The 24376-nt window shown below is 41.0% G+C and overlaps 1 protein-coding gene across 2 annotated transcripts in view; it reads left to right on the top strand.

Moving 5' to 3' along the window:
- Window positions 1-21311, top strand: part of rpap2 (RNA polymerase II associated protein 2) — a 109026-nt gene extending 87715 nt beyond the window's left edge. The window contains exon 12 of one of the 2 annotated variants that reach the window (XR_009514691.1): window positions 15177-15246. Coding sequence is in view for 1 of the 2 variants with exons in the window: in XM_059983890.1 (XP_059839873.1) it covers window positions 15177-15324 (148 nt within the window). In the remaining variant the exon portion in view is untranslated. Of the gene's footprint in view, window positions 1-15176 lie in introns of both variants that reach the window. The other variant, XM_059983890.1, reaches the window with a different exon arrangement.
- The last annotated feature ends 3065 nt before the right edge of the window (window positions 21312-24376 follow it).

A 24376-nucleotide genomic window follows, 5' to 3' on the forward strand; every position in this document is an offset into this window, starting at 1 on the left:
AATGTTTGAGCGCACAGTGCCTCTTGGTGCAAGATGCAGTGAAAAGTCAGCAGCTTTCTGTCCAGCGACTTCTGCAGTAAAGCCACAATTCCCTTGTGCGTTCCCGTCATATTCGGTGCCCCCATCAGTAGCTACTGACACCAGATGGGTGGTCTTTATTCCTTTGGCTCTTAAACAATTCAAGACAGCCTCACAGATGTCCTCCCCCCGTGTTTGGTCTTTTAGAGGTATCAACTCAATCAGTTCTTCCTGTGGCCCGGCAGAGTTTACATACCGGCAGAACAACGCTATTTGTTCAATATCACCTTTGTCTTTAGACTCGTCACAGGCAATCGAGTAGGCCACAGCTGAATTGATGTCTTTAATTTGCTGTCTTGTGATGTCTTCTGCCATTTTTATTGTTCTGTCTTTGACAGTCTTTGCAGAGAGGGGCATATCCCTGATTTTCTGCACAATTTCACTCTTGTTTTTAAAGTCCGTGAATAGATGTTCTGAAATCTTAATGAAAGATTCTTTTATATATTCACCATCTGTAAACTGCTTCCCGTGCCTGACTATTTCCTGAGCGGCAATATAACTGGCGTATGTCGTTGATTTTCCAGACTTCATCCATTTCTGGAAATGATTTTTGCTCAGATCAACCTTCCGCATCAGTTCCGAAACGGCTTTTTTTCTCTCATCTCCATCCGGATATTTTTGAGCAAAGGCTGTGTGTTTATTCTGGAAATGCCTTGCGACATTTGACTTTTTGTTGTTTGCTAGTTTCTCATTGCATATTAAGCATACCGGTAAACCAGTCTCGTCAACAGTGAAAGCAAATGAATCTGTCCACGTATCATTAAACGTTCTGTTTTCTTCAGTCACTTTTCTTTTTTTAGAATTCTCCATAGTTGGCTTACCTTGGATCGAAAAATTAAAGAAATCGCGCACTGGCGGGTGTCAGGTATTGGCAGTGATGACGTATATTAATAGCGATAAAAACACGTTGTAGCGGTGTGCTCACGCAGTCAGTAAACTGCAGTCGAATAACTTTATTCGAACTAAACAGCCTTGCTTTTAAGCCTCCCTCAACCCAGCCCCCATGGACGCAGATGCTGCAAAAGACGCGTACTCACAAACCCCCGTAGGCTATCTCCCTTAGCCGGAATGCTGGCTAATTGTGAGGAAATGTGTCGCCACACTTAGATTGTACAAGATCACCATAATCTTCAAATTTAGAATTACATTTCAAAAGCTAACAAACTAACATAAAATACATTTTAATTAAATACTGACCAATTATTTCCCAAAGCCACAGGGAGCCGCAGCACAGAGGTGAAAGAGCCACAAATGGCTCGGGAGCCACAAATGGCTCGGGAGCCGCAGGTTGCCGACCCCCGGTCTAGGGGATAATATATTGTCCGATGGAAATATAAAAGTCACTCAGTTCCTGTAGGCCTCAGCCTTTTGGGGGGGGGGGGGGATCGCTGGGTTTTCATTTGTTGGAGAGAGAGAGAGAGAGAGAGAGAGAGAGAGAGATTGGTGAGAAAAGAAAGTTGCCCGGGTCTTTATGAAGCAAATCCGTTGAGTCAGGGGAGCAGGCTTCCCCGTTGTTAGCTAAAAGCTGGTTTCCATGGTTCCAGTCACCGATTCCAGCAACGGAATCGAACGCACGTGACTTCCTTCAAGTGGCTTCCCGCTACTACGGGATCGTTAGCATTTCTTCTGGTGCGTCTGAAGGGGGTGTTCCCCCAGACCCTCTTTTATACTTCCTCACGGGGTCTCAGATGTCAATCAGGTTGGGATGATGCAGTCTCTCTCTCAACCAGCCCCCTTTGCCTGAGGGCTTGCATGTCGCATTATTTTGCATCGCGGTGGAACGAGGTATTCGGCACGTCTCTCTCTCCCATTTCCTGGGTCTCCTGAACGGACTCAATAGTGATCTTGCGATTCTCACAAAGGAGGGTGCTCCCCCCGCCCCTTCGGCCCCTCAGAGCTGTGGTGCATTCATAACAATGTCATTACAGCATTTACTTTCCCAATTCTGTTGTATTATGTAAAGCACAATAATATTACATTTTGGTCAAGGTTATTGTGTGAAATTCCCTCTAAATTTTGTTTTATGTGGTGCTCTGATACAATATCTCAGAACTGATGCAACAACTAAACTTTAATAAAGTTACATGGTGATCTCTGAAGCAGAGGTTGTGTCTGACTAATCTAGTTCAATATTGTATACTCGAGTTGTTAAAGTACCGAAATGACTAGGATTCATAATCTGGGCAGGAGGTGGAAAAATTAAATACAGTTTATTCAATAAAACAAATTTTTAGTTATTTCTTAGCCTTGTGAATGTACTTAGTAAGGCCATTATTGTACTCTTAATTGGATCAAAAGACATAGAAGCAGAATTGGGCCATTCCATCATTTCCCTGCCCTCTCCCTGCAATCCTCAACACCCTAATTAATCAAGAACCTATCAACCGCCACCTTAAGTATTTCCAGTGACTTGGCCTGCACAGCTATCTGTGGCAGTCGATTCCACAGATTCACCACCCTCTGCCTAAAGAAATTTCTCCTCATCTCTGTTCTAAATGGACATCCCTCTAAACTCCAGTGAGTACAGACCCAAAGACATCAAACACTTCTCATATGCTAACCTTTTCATTCCTTGGATCATTCTCATGAACCTTTGAGTTCCCGTAGTTGGCTTTGAGAAGGAGATCTCTTAACAACATTTAAAGTTCTTTAAGGATCTTAGTAGGGTAGAAGCAGGCATGACATTTTTGGATACTTCAAACCAAGAGTTGCAATCTAAGAATAAGGGCATACAGGACTGAGAAAATAAATTATTTCTTCACGCAAAGCTTAGTTGATCTTTGGAATTCTGCTACCCAAGAGAGATGTAGAGGTTTAGGAACTAACTATATATGATCAGCAGATTTAAAGGTATTAAGAAATGTGTCATGTTTACAGAAAGTGGTGCTGAGCTGAAAGACCAGTTATGGTATTGAATAGCAGAGCGGACTCCTGTCTCTATTTCTGTTTTCGTAATTGCTTCCTGAGAAGTAGCTGATTTGCCCCACACCTCACTGATTCTTCTGTCCAATTCCCCTTAATTCCCAAATTACTCTTTCAAAATTTATCCAGTACCCGACAATCCTCCAAGGTACTTCAGAGGCTCACCACCCTCCGCAAGAAGTTGTTCCTACACTCCTTGGTTTTAAAAGACTGGCCCTAATCTAGTATCTGTTTTCCCTTGTCGCTCTCACGGTTTCAACATAGGGGCATGACAGGGTAGGTGTTGAAGTATTTCAACACCTAACCTATCACACCACTCTGTTTAATATCTGTTTCAATAAGATGCCTCCCTTTTTCTTCTAAACTCGAAAGAATATATATCTAGTTTCTTAAGCCTCTGGTGAATAATTAATTCTCTCATTCCAGAAATTAGATGAGCAAATCTCTTTTGGATTGCCTTCAAAAGCAGGCCCAAAACTATGCATGGTATCCTGCAGAATTTGTATGAATACTTCCCTATTTCTAAACTCTAACCTTGCAGTATGTGTCTTCCTGACCATATGTTATCTGCTGACTTTTTGTGGTTCATGAACAGAACATCTAGATTCCTTTGTAACACACGCACACAAAATGCTGGAGGAACTCAGCAGGTCAGGCAGCATCTATGAAAATGAATAAACAGTCGGCATTTCAGGCCAAGATCCTTCTTCATAACTGTTGCACTGGATTTCCAGCACCTGCAGAATCTTCTGTGTTTAAACTCCTTTGCTTTCCTTGCATAACATTAGATGATACTTTGCCTTTAGATTCATCTTACCCAAGTGCGTAAATGCACTTTTTCCACGTTAAGTTCTATTTGTCAAGTTTGCACCCACTAGCTCAACCTATTTATATCCTGTAATAGAGAACAAGCCTCCTCATCACACATATCATTGGCAAATTTGAATACTCGAAGTGGCTCCTCCAGTAAAATTTAGACTGTCAGTTTGTGAATTGTTCTAAAATTATTATTTTTAAAGAGCTTTACAGAATAAATGAACTCAATCAAGTATAAAAATTGTAAAGTACCTGTAACTGTTGGTGTCCCTTGAATCCATTTCTATTTATTAAAGTAAATAAACTGGATGAAACTGCATTAGCTCTACAGAAAATGTTGCAAACACTCAGCAGGTCGGGCAGCATCTGCAGAAAGAGAAACAGGGTTAATGTTTCTGATGAAGGGTCACTAACCTGATTTGTCAGATGGATTTAATAGCATCTCTACTGGGGAACTGCAAGAGGAAGTGCTGTAGAACTCTGTGAGGACAGCAACATCAGAGCACGTTCAAAAATTCGGCACTTGCATGTGTTTGATCACATCTGGAATTCTTACTCCTACGTTGTTGAAACAAGGCAAGCAGTTCCTTGCAAAACTGGCAGTTATTTTTTAATGCAAAATTGAAGCCAATATTACCGTGGCAAAGTATGTTTAGATCCCTTCTGTATGGTAGAAGATGTCTTCAGGCAATTAGATTTGACAGCAGTACCCGTCAGATTTAATATGAATCAAAAATCAGCAATGTTTTCTACACAAAATTAAGATTTATGTTTGTAGTCAGTGTTTTTAATACACTTACTGGCCTTGAACACTTTAAACTGTTCAAATCGATTGCCTGATAGGCATTGCCTTTTCAAGACCTTCCATCAAATATTAATCACTTCTAATGGAAACTCATAACCCTGGAGAGTGCATTCAGGAAAGCCGCATTGCTAGATTTTAATTTATCTCTCTTTTGGATATAGCAAGGTAGTAAGCATGTGATGATTTAAGTGATGAAAGAGCTTTGACATTTTAATGGAAGAAATTGGTCTGAATTGTTTGCAGTTAGTATTGTACTTATGCCATGTATGAGGGGAACAACATTTCCTACCAACTGTTTTCTTTTTGTAGCGATTTATAACACAAAAAAAACAAAGACTAGCTGGTTGAATGAACCTGCTTTACATTCATTCAGTCTAGGGGATTACAGCCCAACATTTCTCTCCACAATCCACAATTTATACATCTCCAGTTTAGCTTCAGGTCTGCCTCAGTTCTTTTAACAAGGGATATTTCCTGGTACTGCTCCCTACTATACACCTACAGTATAAAATAAAACCATGTTAAATTATTTCCAGCAGCAAAGTTTACAGTCAACAGCCCAGCTCTCCACTATTCACAAGACTTGTCTCTGATAATGTCTAGTTGTCCACCTATATTTTTTCAATGGTGAGATCATTTTGATTAAGAAAGCCCACGTAGCCCCTTGTATGCTGATCCTTTAATGCATTCTTCTGAGTCTTGTTGCAGAGCAGATTTGCAATGTTAGAACAACTATTCACGTGCAATTGCTCAAGAGGCAAATTTGAAGAAACTGTGGTCATCTGAATCTTGCCAGTATTTTCCAACTGCACAGATAAGCCCATGACTGTTGCTTTGGTTTTGGCTCTGAACTCTGATGAAATAAAGAAAAATGACTTGCATTTGTGTAGAATCATATTACTTCTCTCAGAATGTCCATGCCACTTCTATTTGCTTTTTCATATTACCAAACAATAGGCTATTCTCTGTAATAATGTGAATAAATGCATAATACATCTATTGATAATGTTACTTCTATTTATTTATTTGTTGAGATACAGCTTGGAATAGACCCTTATGGCCTTTGAACTCTGCTGCCCAACAATCCCCCAATTTAATCCTAGCCTAACCATGGGACTATTTACAATAACCAATTAACCTACCAAACGCTACATTTTTAGACTGTGGGAGGAAACCAGAGCACCCAGAGGTAACCCACACAGTCACGGGCAGAACGTACAAACTCCTTACAGAAAGCATCAGGAATTCAACCCAAGTCACTGATACCATAAAACCTTGTGCTAATCACAATGCTACCATGCCACCCTGTTGAAGTACCTGTAACTGTCTGTCTCCCTCAAGTCCATACCCACTCATTAAAGTGAATAAACTAGCTGAAATTGCTTCAGTTCTGCAAAAAATGTTGTGAACACTCAGTAGGTCAGGCAGCATCTGTGAAGGAGGAATGTTTCCAGGACACTCATAAACAAACCCAGGTCAGAGTGTTTGGCGCCAAAGGTGAGGGATAGACCAGTTCAACTCACTGTCCACGAGGTTTACTTATCTCTGCACTGAACTGAGGATGTGGTCTGGAACTGAGTGTGGGCTGTGAGGATGTGAAGGCACTTCCATGAACTTCAGTTCTGAATGTTAGTTGCTTGCTTTTACTGTTTGCAAGAGTTGTTTTTTTTCTGTTCATTGGGTATTTGACAGTCTTCCTTTTTAATGGATTCTATTTGATTTTATTTTTTTTTGTTTTGTGGTTGTAAAAAGACGAATCTCAAGGTTGTATATAACATACATAATTAGATAATAGATGTACTTAATACTAAATCTGGAGTGCTGCCAATATTTATTTACTTGTATTGGTATTAGACCATAAGGCATAGGAGCAGAATTAAGCCATTCAGCCCATCGAGTCTGCGCTGCCATTGCACCATGGCTGATCCTGGATCCCACTCAACCCAATACACTTGCGTTCCCACCGTATCCTTTGATGCCCTTACCAATCAGGAAGCTATCAACTTCCAACCAGTTTGTGCCAGAGTATTCCTCAGATGTGCTATTCTCTGGCTAAAAACATTCCTCCTTACCTCTGCCATAGTTGGATGCATCAGCAAGGGAGATGAGGCTGAGTACAGGGCTACAGTGGGAAACTTTGTCACATGATGTGAGCAGAATCATCTGCAGCTTAATGTGAAAAAATCTAAGGAACTGGTGGTGGACCTGAGGAGGGCTAAGGCACTGGTGACCCCTGTTTCCATCCAAGGGGTCAGTGTGGACATGGTAGAGGATTACAAATACCTGGGGGTACAAATTGACAATAAACTGGACTGGTCAAAGAACACTGAGGCTGTCTACAAGAAGGGTCAGAGCCGTCTCTATTTCCTGAGGAAGCTGAGGTCCTTTAACATCTGCCGGATGATGCTGAGGATGTTCTACGAGTCTGTGGTGGCCAGTGCTATCATGTTTGCTGTTGTGTGCTAGGGCAGCAGGCTGAGGGTAGCAGACACCAACAGAATCAACAAACTCATTCGTAAGGCCAGTGATGTTGTGGGGGTGGAACTGGACTCTCTGACGGTGGTGTCTGAAAAGAGGATGCTGTTCAAGTTGCATGCCATCTTGGACAATGACTCCCATCCACTCCATAATGTACTGGTTAGGCACAGGAGTACATTCAGCCAGAGACTCATTCCACCGAGATGTAACATTGAGCATCATAGGAAGTCATTCCTCCCTGTGGCCATCAAACTTTACAACTCCTCCCTCAGAGTGTCAGACACTCTGAGCCAATAGGCTGGTCCTGGACTTAATTTCCACTTGGCATGATTAACTTATTATTAGTTAATTATTTATGGTTTTTATATTGCTATATTTCTACACTATTCTTGGTTGGTGTGACTGTAACGAAACCCAATTTCCCTCGGGATCAATAAAGTACGTCTGTCTGTCAGTTCAGGTTGCCCCTCAATTTTGAGGGTGTGCCCTCCAGTTCTGGATACCCCCACCATAGGAAAAATCCTCTCCTCATCCACCCTATCTAGTCCTTTCAACATTCGGTGGGTTTCAATGAGATCCCCCACACACTCTCCTAAGTTCCAGTGAATATTCTATTCTCCTGAAATAAATGCCAATGTTGCACTTGGCTTCTTTGCCAATGAGTGTATTTGTGTCCTTAACCCACAAGTGTCAGCTTAGCTGGTATTCTCATTGAAACCACCACCCTCAGTCAAACACAATTACCCTTTCAAGTGTGAATTTGTATCTGAGGCCTTGTCCTGTCTAATAATCTATACTGCTACTTTTTTCATTGTTTTCCTCGGAGAAAATAAAACTTTTGGAATTTCCGTAATCAAGTTATCAGATTCAAAATGTTATCAGATGTGTTAGTCTGATGTATAGTGCTATCCTTGTGGGAAGTATAATGATGTATGATGTAGTCAGCGTGTCAAAGTTATGGGGAGAAAGCAGGAGAATAGGGTTGAGAGGAAAAGGCTTCCTTAGCCAGAGGGTGGTGAATCTGTGGAATTCATTGACACAGACTGTGGTGACATTGGGTATATTTAAAGCCAAGGTTCTTAATTAGTAAGGTTGTCAAAAGTTATGTAAAGACAGCAGGAGAATGGGGTTGAGAGGGTTAATAATTCACTTTAATTTATATTGCAAAGTAGGTCTTAGGAAAGTACTTAAATGCCTCACACTTGGTTATATTTAAATAGTGCATTTAGTTTCCATTTGAACTGGCTAGTAACTATATCCAGTACTTTCAGAGAGGCTGAATCCATTTTGTCAAGGCTCTTGCGCATTGCTACTGTCATGTTGTCATTTGCAATAAATTGTCACGTGTTGCTAAGTGCTGGCTTCAGTACAGAACCCTGTTGCTTTCAAAACAGCCTGCTTATTTACCTCTCTTTCATTATATTTTCATGAACGTGGCACAATTCTTAGTACAATTATTTTATATCTATGAACACTCTTAGCCAGTCAGGTTTTCCGACAGGACATTCTTGAAGCCACATTTACAATGACCGATTTGCGATTCAAGTTCAGATTCAGTTTATTGTCATTTAGAAACCACAAATGTAATACAGTTAAAAAATGAGACAATGTTCCTCCAGAATTATATCACAAAAGCACATGACAAAACAGGTCTTTCTTCTGCACAGATACTGCTGCCCCAGTTGGGAATCCCAGTCAGATTCAAACTCAGGACCATCTGCCTCGAAGTCCAGTGCAGATGTTACTACACCACCGGCCCCTACGTAGCATTTTAGCTATTATATTATCTTTAAGCTTCTTACTGAACCATTGTAGCTCAGTGGAGATAAAATTCAAATAGATATATACCTAAATTTTATTTGCTTAGATTTACAGCATCTGCAGATCTTCTCTTATTTTTTTCATCTGGTGATTTCTAATTTTTAAAAGCTTTTAAGGGCCATTATTGGATTTTAAAAAGCTATCTTTCACCTTTCAAACCGAAAGCAAAAAAGAAATCTTGGATATGCCTAAAATGCTTTACGTAAAACATTCCTGCTATTTGTGGTGTTTCATGAGGTGTGAATCACCATTCTGTGAACACTCTGAGCCTGCCCTGAACTGGATATTGACAACCAACCTCCTGGAATTCTATACTCTCAAGTCAGAAGGCTATGTCCAAGCATTTATCAAGGCTTTGGATAGTGTTATACAGAGGCCTTCTGACAAGTGAGACTTTTATCAAAGATGTAGTGTTGAGATTTTATAAAGCACTATATTGTGAGCAGTTTTGGGCCCCTTATCTTAGAAAGGATGTGCTGAAACTGAAGAGGGTTCAAAGGAGGTTCATGAAAATGATTCCAGGTTTAAATGGCTTGTCATAAGAAGAGCAATTGATGGCTCTGGGACTGTGTTCACTGGAATTCAGAAGAATGAAGCGTGACCTCATTGAAGCCTATTGAATGGTGAAAAGTCTTGGTAGAATGGATGTAGAGAGGATATTTCCTATGGTGGGAGAGGCTAAAACCAGAGGACACAGCCTCAGAAAAGAGAGGTGTCCTTTTAGAATGCAGATAAAGAGGAATTTCTTTAGCCAGAGAGTGGTGAATGCATGGAATTCTTTGTCACAGGCAGCTGTGGAGGCCAAATCTTTATTTAAGGCAGAGGTTGATAGATTCTTGATTGGTCAAGGCATGAAGGGCTATGGGGAGAAGGCAGGAAATTGGGGCTGAGAGGAAAATTGGATCAGCCATGATGGAGTGGTGGAGTAAACTCAATGGACCAAATGCCCTAATTCTGCTCCTATAGCTTATAGTCTTATGGTCTTATGATGCAGCCAAGTATGGTGTTTTCTTCTGTAGAGATCGTGTATTGAATTTAACTGATTTAAGCACCTCTCTGTCATTCAAAAGCATTAGGGTGGCATGATAATGTAGTGGTTAGCACAACACTCTACATACCAGCAACCCAGGTTTAATTCCCGCCACTACCTGTAAGGAGTGTATACGTTCTCCCCGTGACAGCGTCGGTTTCCTCTGGATGCTCCAGTTTCCTTCCCCAATGAGGTATCAGTTGGTAGGTTAATTGGTCATTGTAAAAATAAACAAAAAATCAAAACAATTCCTCTTTTGTAACTTTGTATTACATTGAGATTCTCTTTTATTTGCTATTGACATATTTTGTGTTCGGCTTTGAATACCATTCAATCCGCGTGAGCTTAATCTTCAGATGTTTCAGTATGTGATTGAGAAACTTCAACTCATTAATGTAGTTTTGTATTTACTTACTTCATGCTGGTTTTACTGCCTGCCTGTTTATTATGGGGTATAGACATTATTTGTTTGTTAACCTGGTGTTATTACTCTTGCATTGAGGGCTGGTCTGCTGGATTTTTACAGAGAATTTGGGAATTGGACATAAACCATACTGTAGGTATTCACAGTTACTTGAGACAGTGAATTTTATATCAATCTGATAATCTTGTGGCCACAGTTACTCAGTTTCGTTCCAAGATTCAGTTTTTAAATTCCCTAATTGCTATGTTAGGCTTATTTAAAAAGCCTTCAATGACAAATTCATTCCTTTGTTATAATAAATCGTTCAATTTATTTACATTAATTGTTAACTGTGAACTGATTTCAGTTTGTTAATATCAGGTAATTATCACTTCAAGGAAACAATTGAAAACCTATACAGTGTATATAGAATACTGTATAAATAGAAAAATCTAAATTGTTATCTGAATTTTTATTAATTTGGGAGGAGCAAGACTGGAAATTGTGTATGCATAGTTTTGGCACAATCATTACTGAAAAATCCTGTTCAGAGTTTCTCTAAGAAAGCAAATTAATCTTGGTCTGCAAAGCATAATCTTTAGTTGTAAATCCCTCCACTTGCCCTAATAAATATATTTTGTTTACAGTATGATGAATCTTCAGATTGTGCCAGAAATTCAGTGTTGAATCCACATTACTTCCCTCAATACTCTTCCTGTTCTTTTCTTTATTAAAGAGGTGTGTGTTTATGTCTGTTTATACAACCCTCAGCAGCTTGTTTACAGAAAGTTGCAGGTAGATGGAAAATTTACATTACCCATATGTTGCAGACAATTTCAGATATTAGTTCTGTCTGGTAAATAGTGCTTAACTTAACATCTTGCAAGCCTGAATGTTTGAGACTCAAAATTTCTGCAGATGAAGTTCACTGAAGTATGTTTATGATACAATCAAATTCTGCAGTATCCTTCAAATCACTGATGCAAACAAGTTCAAAGTCCCACAAATTCAAAGTAAATTTATTATCAATGTACTCTTAATGTCACCATATACTACCTAGAAATATACAACCATAATAGAATTTATGAAAAATTATGCATAACTATACATAACCTGGAACTAGAGGTCATGCATTAAAGGTAAAAAGTTTGAGGGGAACATGAGGGGAAAATTCTTCCTTCAGAGGGTGGTGAGAGACTGGAGCAAGCTGCTAGCAAAAGTGGTGATTAGGGGTTTGATTTCAACACTTAAGAGGAATTTAGATAGGTACATGGATGGAAGGAGCATGTAGGGTTATGGATTGGGTGCAGTTCTATGGACTAGACAGAATAATAGTTTGGTATGGACTAGATGGGCCGAATGGAGTGCTGCTGTCCTATAGTGTTCTATAACTCTATAAACAGAGACTGACAAACAACCAGTGTGCAAAAGAAGACAAATTGTGCGAATAGAAAAATAGATAATACTGAGGACATGAGTTCTTTCACCTCTAACACAACAAAGCAAAAAATAAAATTTAATCTCAAAACTGGACAAATGGCACCATGGCAATGCCTTTGCTTATTGAACCCTCTGTCTTCAACCGAGCTTTTAGTCTCCTGTCTTCTGAAATGGCTGTGTTGAAATTAAATTTAGGAACATTCCCATTGAAGCACTGTAGGATGCTTCACTGTTGTGTTTCATGAATGCAGTACAAAGGCATCATAGTTGCAGCGTAAACCACTGATTTTCAAAAACATAGCAAAACCTCAAATCCAGTTCCTGGCAGTAATACATTTTGAATATACATGCAGTGGCCACTTTATAAGAGTCACCTGCACCTGCTCATTAAAGCAAATATCTAATCAGCCAATCGTGGGGCAACAATTTAATGTATAAAAGCATGGTCAAGACATTCTACGTTCAGGTCAAAGTAAATTTATTACCGAAGTGCACATATGTCACCATACAACCCTGAGATACATTTTCTTGTGGGCATTCTGAATAAATCAAGTAACCATATAGAATCAATGAAAGACTGCAGCACCAGGGCGTGCAATCAGTGTATAAAACTACACAAATACAAAAAAAAAGCAATAATTATTGAGAATGTGACATGAAGAATCCTTGAAAATTAGTCCATGGATGTGAGAACATTTCAGTAATCAGGAAAGTGAAGTTATCCCCTTTGCTTCAAGAGCCTGATGATTGAGGGAAAATAGCTATTCTTGAACTTGTTGGTGTGAGTCCTGACGTTCCTGTATTTCCTGATGGCATAAGACAATGGAGCAGAATTAGGCCATCTGACCCATCGAGTCTGCTCCGCCATTCAACCATGGCTGGTCCTTCTTTTTATCTCCTCCTCAATCCCAGTTCCTGGCCTTCTTCCCATAACCTTTAATTCCATGTCCAATCAAGAACCTGTCAATCTCTGCCTTAAATACACCCAACGATCTGGCCTCCACAGCTGCATGTGGCAACAAATTCCACAAATTCACCACCCTTTGCTAAAGAAATTACTCCACATCTCTGTCTTGAAAGGGTACCCCTCTATCCTGAGGCTGTGCCCTCTTGTCCTAGACTCTCCCACCAGAGGAAACATTCTTTCCGCATCTACTCTGTCCAGACCTTTCAACATTCAAAAGGTTTCAATGAGATCTCTCCCCCACCCTCCCATACTTCTGAATACCAGCAAGTACAGACTCAGAGCCATCAAACGTTCCTCATATGATAACCCTTTCATTCCTGGAATCATCCTTGTGAACCTCCTCTGGACCGTCTCCAATGGCAACACATCTTTTCTGAGATGAGGGGCCCAAAACTGTTCACAATACTCAAGGTGAGACCTCACCAGTGCCTTATAAAGCCTCAGCATCACATCCTTGCTCTTGTATTCTAGACCTCTTGAAATGAATGCTAACATGGCATTTGCCTTCCTCACCACTGACCCATCCTGCAAGTTAACCTTCAGGGTGTTCTGCACAAGGACTTCCAAGTCCCTCTGCATCTCAGATTCCTGGATTTTCTCCCCGTTTAAAAAAATAGTCCTCACTTTTATTTCTACTACCAAAGTGCATGACCATGAATTTTCCAACATTGTATTTCATAAGTGAGAAGAGAGCACGACCTGGGTGATGGGGGTCCCTGATTGGTGGATGCTGTTTTCTTATAACAACATTGCATGTAGATGCGCTCAGTGGTGAGGAGGGCTTTACCCATGATGGACTGGGCCATATCCACTACTTTTTGTAGGGTTTCCATTCAACAGCATTGGTGTTTCCATACAAGGCTGTGATGCAGCCAATTAACATATTCTCTACCACATATCTATAGAAGTTTGTCAAAGCTTATGATGTCACGCCGAACCTTCACAAGCACCTAAGGACATAGAGGTGCTGGCGTGCTTTCTCCATAATTGCACTTGCGCTGGACTATTGTTCAGACCAAATATCAGTACAGGGAAGAAATGTGATTTAAATGACTGATCATGGAACAGTTGTTAGAGCCAGACAGGGTGGTTTGAGTATCTCAGAAACTCCAGGCCTATGGGCAAAAATGCCTAGTTAATGAGTGAGGTCAGAGTGTTTCAAGCTGACAGGAAGTTCACAGTAACTTAAGTAGCCACTTATTACACAGTGCTGTGCAGAGGAGCATCTCTGACACACAATGTGTTGAATGTTGAAGTGGATGGGCTACAGCAACATGGTCCTACATGGTACTAGAAAAGTGTGCCTAATACAGTGATCACTAAGTGTATATTAAATATAGTGTGTAAAATAACTCTGTAAGTCGAGATTGCTCTACATGCTGCTTCAAATTCATCTACAGGTCGACCTTCTATAATCCGGCACCATTGGGACCTGAAGAGTGCCAGATTAGTGAAAATGCCGAATTACAGAAGGATCACATTAAGCAATAGCTAACCGCCTCATCATACCTTTAAAATATCATGTAAATCAGTACAAGTTAGATAATAATGAAACAGAAGTATTAAATGACTAGCAAGTGAAATTTTGTTGATGATGGTGGCAGCATATCTGGTGAGCAGAAGTAGAAGTTGGAGAAAGGAGGTCTTCTATACACCACATTTCACGCAACTGCCAGGCGGCCAGGGATTCGGCGCTGGGCCCTCTTCGACAAGGATTCAGCGCTGGTCTCTTCCCTCTTCACTTGCAGTTACTGAGGGAATCTTCATTAGTTTCTTTTCCTCTACTTAGTAATATGCTTAAATTCAGCAGGTCACCACGTATGATCTGAGGTTGTAGGCAGAAGAGAGCAGAGCGCCGGCTGGGCGATGCTGGAGGGCAGTGTGCAACTGCCGGTAGGCGGGCAAGAAGGCGGACCGACCCAGCGTGCCAGTTCCCCGCCACTGGCGGGTGAGATGGACAGGTGCCGGGTGGCCGCGCCTCACGCAAATGATATTAATAAATGCAGGAAAACATGAAGGAATCACCTGTCTGTGCTTACAAGAGCACGCCAACACGTGAACAGATCTAGCACAGCCAAGACAATGCACAGCAGATTGGTACAGTAGCCCGGGAAATTTGAAATTGCAATTGCACGGAAAATTTTAAATCAGTGCCGGATTATCGAAGGAACCGGATTACAGGTAGTTAGATTAGTGAAGTTCGACCTGTATTTTGTTTTTGTTGTTGGCTGTTATACATTACTCTTTGACAGATGAGAATCTTCACCTTGTCATATTTTGTCTTTTCCAGCAGATGTATAAAAATTGATTTAAAAAATTATGCACAGAAAATATGTTTAAGAGTCTGAATTAATGTTAAATTCATGTCAGTTGTTCTTTTTTAATCCTTGCATTCTGCAATTCTGTTTTGCTGCAGGCTGGCTGTGAAGATTTCACAACTTCAGGAGTCCCTGCAGAGGCTCTCCTCAGAACTCTTTGTATCTGCTATTCTGAAAGAATTTCATATCCAGATTGAAGAACTCGAGAACTTGAAGAACATTTTCAAATGCCATGATAATGATTAAAGATGATAAGGTCTAGAACCAGTATTTGAAAACAAAAATAATAATTTGAAGTTGCATATTATGTACATGAAAAATCACTGCTTTGGTCACTTTAGTCATTGAATTATACGTAAATTTGCAATGATGAGTAGTTTCTAAAACAGTTCTTAATTTTAAACTTTGCAAACCAGAGGGGGAAATTTCTGTTGTAGCCACCAACATCTGTTTCCCTGTATTTCTGCTTATCTACAAGCATTTACTTGCTTGTTTCTTTCATCACTTTATTCTTCCTCATTTGATACTGATGTCAAGCTGAATAGATTAGAAATTGCTTCTGTCAACGATCCACATGTATGGTTCCTCCAAATTGTTTCTGACATCAGGGACACCAGAATAAATGTAAACTTGACTCTCTTCCTATGCAGTTTAATCTACACTGCAAACTTCACAAAGTCAACATCTGTCTCGCCAAGTTCTAAACAACTACCAGTACCTGCATTGGTTTTGAAAACCATTTGCACAAGAGTATTAAAATGTAACATAAAAAGAGCTTAGTGGTCATAAGATCCTAGATTTTACCCTGACTTTCTGCTATTCAATAAGATCAGAGCTTGTTCAAACTTTGGCCTCAACTCTGTTTTCTGTCTGATCCCTGTTAAGCTTGATTCCCTTTAAATTCTATACCCAATGTATTCAACCTTACATATTCCCACTGACTCAGCATCCAAAGCCATCCGAGAGGGAGAAGAAATTCCTTATCATCTCTGTCCTCATTGGTAAGCTTTATCTTGAAACTGTGCTCCCTTTGTTCTACACCAGGGGTTCCCAACCTGGGGTCTACGGACCCCTTGCTTAATTGTATTGGTCCATGGCATAAAAAATGTTGGGAACCCCTGTTCTAGACTGTCTCATCAAGAGAAACATTCACAGCATATGTCTAGCAATCTTCCATTTTTCTCAACTCCATCTGTTTGTAGGGTTGGTAAATTATTGTTGTCACATGTCCCAAGATACAGTGAAGAACTTTGTTTTGCATGCCATCCATACAGATCATTTCGTCACATCAATGCATTGAAGTAGTACAAGAGAAAGCAATAAAAGAATGCTGAATAAAGTGTTACAGGTACAAAGAAAGAGCAATGCAGGCAGATGGAATGCTGCAAGACCGTAACGAGGATCAAGGATCAACTTTATTCACCATATACATTTGCGTGCATTAGGAATTTGTTGTGGTATGTTGGCATAATGTGTAAAAAAAAACAACATTCAACATTTATAAGAATAATATGTATAAATATAAACTTAAAGGCAGTTTGTGTGTCTAGGGTCCATCTTATCGCACTGGGAAACTATTCAGTAGTTTTCTAACAGCAGGATAAAGGCTGTCCCTGAGCCTGGTGGAACTTGCTTTCAGACTTTTTGAACTTTCTGCCCGATGGGGGTATGTGGGGCCAAGAAAGAATGTGTGGGATGGGTGCGGCATGGGAGATGTTGGCTGCTTTACTGAGGCAGCAAGGGGTGAACACAGAATCCGTGAGGGAGGCTGGTTTCCGTGATGTGCTAAGCTCTGTCTCTGCAGGGTCTTGCAGTCTCAGGCAGAGCAAGCTGTACTGCATCCTGATAGGATGCTTTCGCTGGTGCATCTATAAAAATTGGTAAGGGTGAAAGGGGACATGGCAAATTTATTTAACTTCCTCAGGAAGTAGAGGTACTGGTGCTCACTCTTGGCCATGGCTTTGAACGGTTAGACCAGGATAGAATGTTGGTGAAGTTCACTACTAGGAACCTGAAGCTCTCATGCCTCTTGACTTCAGCACTGTTGGTGTAAACAGGAGTGTGAACACCACCGCCTGCAGTCAATGACCAACTCTTTTATTTTGCTGACATTGAGGTAAAGATTATTGTCATGACACCATGCCACCAGGCTCTCCATCTCCTTTCTGTAGTCTGATTCATCGTTACTTGAGATACGGCCCACCACAGGGATGTCATCTGCAAACATATAGGTGGAGTTAGAGCAGAAACTGAGCATGCAGCCATGACTGATGCAGTAGGGGGCTGAGGATTCTGCCTTGGGGCCCTGTACTGAGGATAGTCATGGTGGAGATGTTGCTGCCCATCATTACTGATTGCAGTCTCTTGATCAGAAAGTCAAAGATCCATTTGCAAAGGGAAACCCGTCATCAACAAGATGTCCATTGCAGGTATTTTCTCCTTTAAACGAGTAACAAAACTGTACCTGGTATTCCACGTCTCATAAAAGCTCTGTATGGTTGCCTCATTCCTCCTTCGCCTCCAAGATCAGGGGGCACAGTGGTGCAACCAGTAGAACTGCTTCCTCACAACTAAATTGAAATGGATTCAATCCTGGCCTCTGGTGCTGGCTGTGCAGAGATTGTACATTTTACCCTGTCCCATCAGTGATACCAAGATAATTACTCCTTACAATAACTCCTTTCCCGTGCAGTTGGATCTACACTGCACACATAGCAAGGCAGATTTTGTATTTCACCTTCTATACCAAATTTCTTATATTACCTTCCAAGTTTTCTCTGTGTGTGCCTTGTTTTCCTTCCTCATCATGATGAACTATATAGTTAGAGCGACTGTCCACTGTCATTTTCCCCTTGTGTGTGACGATGATTAGCAAGGTCTGAGAGGAGTTGGTGGGAATGTGGTAAGCACGTAATGAAAAGGGTGTTTGAAGGTTAACATGGGCTCAGTGAGCTGAACAACCATGTTCTCTGCCGTATGGCTCTGTAACTTACATAAATAATGGGGTTTTTTTTGGCAACACTTTCTTTGCTGACTGTTAAGGAGATGTGCCTAAGGGCAATTCTGTCTATTGTCTTTCTCTGGCTTATGGGAGGTCAGGGAAAGCTGGTAGACAGAATTGCTCTTTGGCTCAAGAGCCAAAACAAAAGAGCTTGGTTTGTTGTTGGTTAGCTTAGTTTGCATCTGACAGATCTCCATTAGCATTTCTGCCTTAAATAGATTAAAATTTTGCATCAGGAGAAAAATTACAAATCTAAGACCATAGCCTCTAGGTTAGAACACAGTTTCCCTTCTACATTCATGGGTAAAAGTCTTAAGGCCTTGTTTAATCACAAGGAGTGGTAGCAGTTTAATTTCAGATGATATAAGAAATACAGTAGTTTCTCAGAACTATCTTTACACTTTTGAAGCTGCTTCCCCACTAGTGCTATGGTTCACTCATATCTCCGTGTTTCATCTGAGGGGAAGTTTTGTATAATCTTGATAATCTTGCTGATAATTTATCTGCTGCGTGCTAATGATGTCAGTTATTACAGAAGTTCATTTAGTCCATCAGGCTCATGTCAGTGCCCAGTTGAGTAATCTCATCAGTCACGTCGTCCCTGTGCAGGAGAGTTTTTTAAGCTGAAAAGCTGTTGCACTCTCTTGACCTCGGAAGTCCAGTTCCGGTGGTACAAACAAATGTCACAAACTGGGGTCTTCGTTGGTTGCTGTGGATGACCATGATGTCCTCTGTACCTTGCCATGCCTTCCACTCTCCATGGAGTGTTGCAGTACTGCCTTCCCAGCTGCTGGCTTTCACTGTAGCTCTCATCTGCCAAGTCCACCGGAACTGGCTTTGCATGCTAGGATAGGCATGCACCTAACTCGCCGGGGTACGAGGCTGCCGGCTACCCTCACCTGGTGTCATCTGCCTGTCGAAGCAGTCTACCGGGGTGTGGCTGCTGTGGCATGTACACAGTTACTTGGGGCCACAGGTGAGAGCTGAGTCCGGTGGGGACCAAAATGAGGGAGCAGCCCTGGAACGGGCACAACAAGCCCCATTCACCAGAGGTGCTACCCGTCCCTGGGCAGGCAGAAGGTTAATTTACAATATATTACACATTCTACTATAATTTTAATTACTGGTTCATCTTTGGGATGTTGGAAGAAACTGGGAGAAGCCCACATGGTCACAGGGAGAAAGAGCAAACACCATACACATGCAGCCAGGTCCATGAAACCGCTGTGCCATATGCTTATCTTTAGTCCCTCTGTACGCTTTGAGTTAGGATCTTATATTTGCAGTATCTGGATGAGAAATAAATTAACTTTCAGTACTTTGGAAATCTTGCTCAGGCAAACTGCATTCCCTTTCAAACATTTTGCACATAAATAATACAATTTGAATTGGTTTATTATTGCAGCATGTACTGGTTTACAGTGAAAAGTTTGTCTTGCATACTGTTCATACAGATCGATTCACAACACTGCATTGAGGTAGGTAAAACAATAGCGAAATGCAGAATAAAGTGTAACAGCCACAGAGAAAGTGCAGTGTAGGTGTAATTATTTCAGTAGGTCAAACTTGAAGGCAAAATATTAATGATAAGACAGTGTGGAGGATGAGAGATCATAGGACACAGGTTGACAGTGTTAAGGCTTATGGTGTGTTGGCATTCATCAACCAAGGGATTGAGTCAATAGCTGCGAAGTAATGTTACAGCTATACAAGACTTTGGTCAGACACCATTTGAAGTACTGTGTTCAGTTCTGGTCAACTCACCACAGGAAAGATGTAGAGACGATAGAGAGTGCAGAGGAGATTTACAAGGATGTTACCTGGATTGGAGGGTGTACCTTATGAGAATAGGTTGAGTGAACTTGGCCTTTTCTCCTTGGAGCAACAGAGGATGAGAGGTTTCCTGATAGAGGTATATAAGTTGAAGACAGGCATTGATCATGTGGCTACCCAGAGGCTTTTTCCCAGGGCTGAAATGGCTAATACAAGGTGGCATAGTTTTAAGGTGCATGGAAATAGGTACTGAGGGGATGTCAAGGGTACATTTTTCACACAGAAAGTGGTGGGTGCATGGAATGCACTGCCGGTGGTGGTGGTGGAAGTGGATACAATAGGGTCTTTTAAGATCCTCTTAGGTACATGGAGCTTAGAAAATAGAGGGCTATGCACTAGGGAAATTCCAGGCAGTTTCTAGAGTAGGTTACATGGTCAGTACAACATTCTGGGCTGAAAGGCCTGTAATGTGCTGTAGATTTCTATGTTCTATGTTGTTAAGATCATATCATGGTTTTTTGTGAGATAAGGAGTCCAACTTATCTTACTCGGGAACCATTCAGCAGTTTTATAACAGAGTAGAAGCTGTCCATGAGCCTAGTGGGTCATGCTTTCAACATTTTTGTATTTTTGCCAGTGGAAGAGTGGGGAAGAGTAAATGTCTGGAGAGGGTGGGATCTTTGATAATGCTGGTTGCTTTACTGATTTGGGGAGAAGTGCAGACAGAATCCATAGAAAGGAGGGTAGTGTCTATGATGTGCTGAGCTGTGTCCATAATTCTGTGCATTTTCTTGTAGTTCAGACAGAGCAGTTGTTAGACCAAGGCAGGATGCATCCAAATATTATGTTTTATATGGTTTACTGATAAAAAAATAATAACATAGAACAGTACAACACAGGAACAGGCCCTTCAGCCAACAATATTGTGCCAAACTAATTAAATTAGTACTCAAATATCCAACTAAAGTAATCCCTTCTACCTGCTCAATGTCCATATCCTCCCATTTCCTGCATATACATGTGCCCATTTATGAATCTCTTGAACATCTCTATCTTATTTACCTCCACATCATCCCAGGCACCCTCCATCTTCAATTAAAAACAAAACATGCCCTGCACATCTCTTGATGAACATAACCCTTCCCCATGAACTTATATTTCAACCCTGAGTAAAAGGTAATGAGATAATGGCTTTTTCTGTGCCTGTAATGATCTTATAATTTTCTCTCAGATCGCTCAGCCTCCGTCTCTCCAGAGAAAACTACTCAAGTGTGTCTAACCTCCCCTCATAGCACATGCCTTCTCAACCAGGCAGCACCCTGCCAAAGCTCTGCTGCATCCTCTCTAAAGCCTTCACTTCCTATAATGGGGCAACCAGAACTGAAGGTAATACTCCAAGTGCAGCCTAGCTAGAGTTTTATAAAACTGCAACATAACTTCTTGACACTTGAACTCAATCCCTTGATTAATAAAGACAAGCTTTATTGAAACCTAATTCCCCCCCCCCCGGATTAATAAAGTCTGTCTGTCTGTTTGTTTATCCTCTCAACCTGTGTACCACTTCCTGTGAGCTATGAAGTTGGACCCCAAGATCCCTCAGCTCAACACTGTTAAGCATCTTGCCATTATCGGTGTACTGTCCCTTTACATTTGATCTCCCAAATTGCAACAATTCATATTTGGCCAGGTTAAAGTCCCTCTGCCATTTACCTGCAACTGATCAATTAAAGAGCTGCTCCCTTTGCTGTGTAATTCCATGATTTTGTTGTAAAATTGCTCCCAGATACCCATGTAGAATTAAATTGTCTCACAACAATTCAAAGACTTTCTTTGTAGCAAACTAAATAATTAAGAACACTTAAACAATTTATGTAACTTGCTTTTAGAAATATTGTGATTGAGCTAGTGGATACTTCAGTTCCAAAGGCGAGGAAATATTAAATCAATTGAGCTTTTTAACCAAGCCCTCCCAGTTTTGTTTCGTAGAACTTTAGAAGAAATACATGCACTAAATGGTCTTATTCCCCTTAACAAGAATGGTCTACCAGTCCTCCAAGTTTGGGGGTTCAGCTCAGGGCTAACGACCCTGACTGGTCAACAAAACTGTTATGGAAGCAGCAATGAATCCTTCTACATCTGCACACAACAGCATTCCTGAGTCTCTACCCTGGGGCTTGCATGGCTGACAGGAGTGAAAACTGAGCTACTGATAGGATGAAGTAAGCCCTAACACTACCAGAGACGGTGGACCTTCATTGCTGCCCTAAATAGCAGTGGTGTAATGGGCAGTAGGTTATCCATAAACGTGACTTGAATGGCTTTTGGATGGCAACAGTATTTTTAAAATAATCATACAATGTAGCCAGGCATAGTCCAGCTAGTTCAACTGCTGGGGAACTTGTACACATTTTACTGGAAATATTCTTCTATCTGGTTTTCAATCAGTGCATCATGGTATCAAAGATGTGTAGGAGTGAATGAGACGTTTTGTCATTCATGTTCTCCGAAGGTTAATGGCCATCCCTAATCCAGGTCACTCTTTCTAGTATTGAACTTTCTGATGGCCTCTTTCTTACTTTACCATCTAATTATCTTCATCTCAACAGCAAATCTCAAGGAGATATTCTTCTTCAATATCAAATCATTTTTAAGCTGCTGATGTTCCAGCCTCTGTCATGTTTTCACCCTAGCACCAACCAGCTTTTTAACATTCCGCTCACCAACTTCATCATGTCTATTCTAAATAGAGTGGTCTCCCCTACCCCCCCCACCCCCATTTGTGTCATCTACTGGGAGCATTGAAGACAAAGGGCCCAAGCACTGTTGAGGATCCCTATCACCCATCTCATGATCTCTTTGACCCACTACTGTCAAGGAGGAGGTACAAGAGCACCAGTACTAGGACTTCCAGACTGGATAACAGCTTCTTACCTCAGGCTGTGAGACTGATGAATACCCTGCCACCACTGTCATTAAGACAGCGCACTGTTTACTGTTTACCTGTGTTGTGCACTGCATGCATTTTGAATTGTATTATATACACGATACATAATTTGATAATAAACTTACTTTGAACTTTGATTAGAGAATAGTTAATGTTCTCCCCTTGTTGAAACAGGTCTGTTAGGACAAACCTGTAAACTGGGGAAGGCAGGTTTCAATGGTGTAAGACCTTCTGAAGCATGTCTGTATCATTCTAATAGCACACTAAATTAGAGTGGATGTCTCCAGGACCTGATAGGATCTATCCTAGGGCCTTGTGGAGGTAGATTAGCAGCACCTGCTAAACAAGATTCACTAATCGAGAGAGATTTTAAAGTTACAGGAGCCCAAAGACTCAGCCACTCTCAGTGATATAGGAACAGATTAGACCACTCCACCATCAGATTTCTGAATGGTCCATCAATCCATGAACACTATTTTGGTTTTTTTCACACTTTTTTGTCTTTTATGGATGTTTATCTCCTTGCACTGTACTCCTGCCACAAAACAAGTTTCATGTTACAACACACAAAATGCTGAAGGAACTCAGCAGATCAGGCAGCATCTATAAACAGTCTGTGTTTCAGAGTGAGATATGTCAGTGGTAATAAATTTGATACTGATTCTGAAATAGTAAGAGTTCATAGCTTGATCCTGCAAGATTCCTATTAAGTGTATGGGACCTTGGTTATTGAAGGTTTGAGGTATGATAAAAGTGAAGGCCTTGTCAAGTATAAGAAATTGATAGTGAACAAATCTTTTGAGCTTTATAGGGAACGTAGGAGAGTAGAAGAAAGATTCAGGAAGGGAAAAAGGTCAAGGTTCAAGTTTATTTGACATTTCACTATGGAAAAGGATCTTGGCAATTGTAGGGATGACTTGCAGAGGACTGAAAAGCTTGAGCATGTAGATATTAAGGAAGAAAATATGCTAGAGCTTTTGGAAAACATCACCTTAGATAAGTCACTGGGCCCGGATGGGATGTACCCCAGGCTACTGTGAGAAGTGAGGGAGGAGATTGCTGAGCCTCTGGCGATAATCTTTGTATCATCAATGAGGATGGGAGAGGTTCCAGAGAATTGGAGGGTTGTGGATGTTGTTCCCTTATTCAAGAAAGGGAGTAGAGATAGACCAGGAAAATTATAGACCAGTGAGTCTTACTTCAATGGTTGGTTAGCTGATGGAGAAGATCCTGAGAGGCAGGATTTATGAACACTTGGAGAGGCATAATACAATTCGGAATAGTCAGCATGGCTTTGACAAAGGCAGGTTGTGCCTTTGTCAATTTTTTGACAATTGAATTTTTTGAGGATGTGACTAAACACTTTGATGAAGGTAGAGCCATGGATGTAGTGCATATTGGATTTTAGCCAAGCATTTGATAAGGAGCCCCATACAAGGCTTATTGAGAAAGTAAGGAGGCACAGGATCCAGGGGACATTGCTTTGTGGATCCAGAACTGGCTTGCCCACAGAAGGCCAAGAGTGGTTGTAGTTTGGTCTTATTCTATATGGAGGCCGGTGACCAGTGGTGTGCCTCAGA

This window comes from Hypanus sabinus, chromosome 11 (genome assembly GCF_030144855.1).
Source record: "Hypanus sabinus isolate sHypSab1 chromosome 11, sHypSab1.hap1, whole genome shotgun sequence".
Classification (NCBI taxonomy): Eukaryota; Metazoa; Chordata; class Chondrichthyes; order Myliobatiformes; family Dasyatidae; genus Hypanus; species Hypanus sabinus.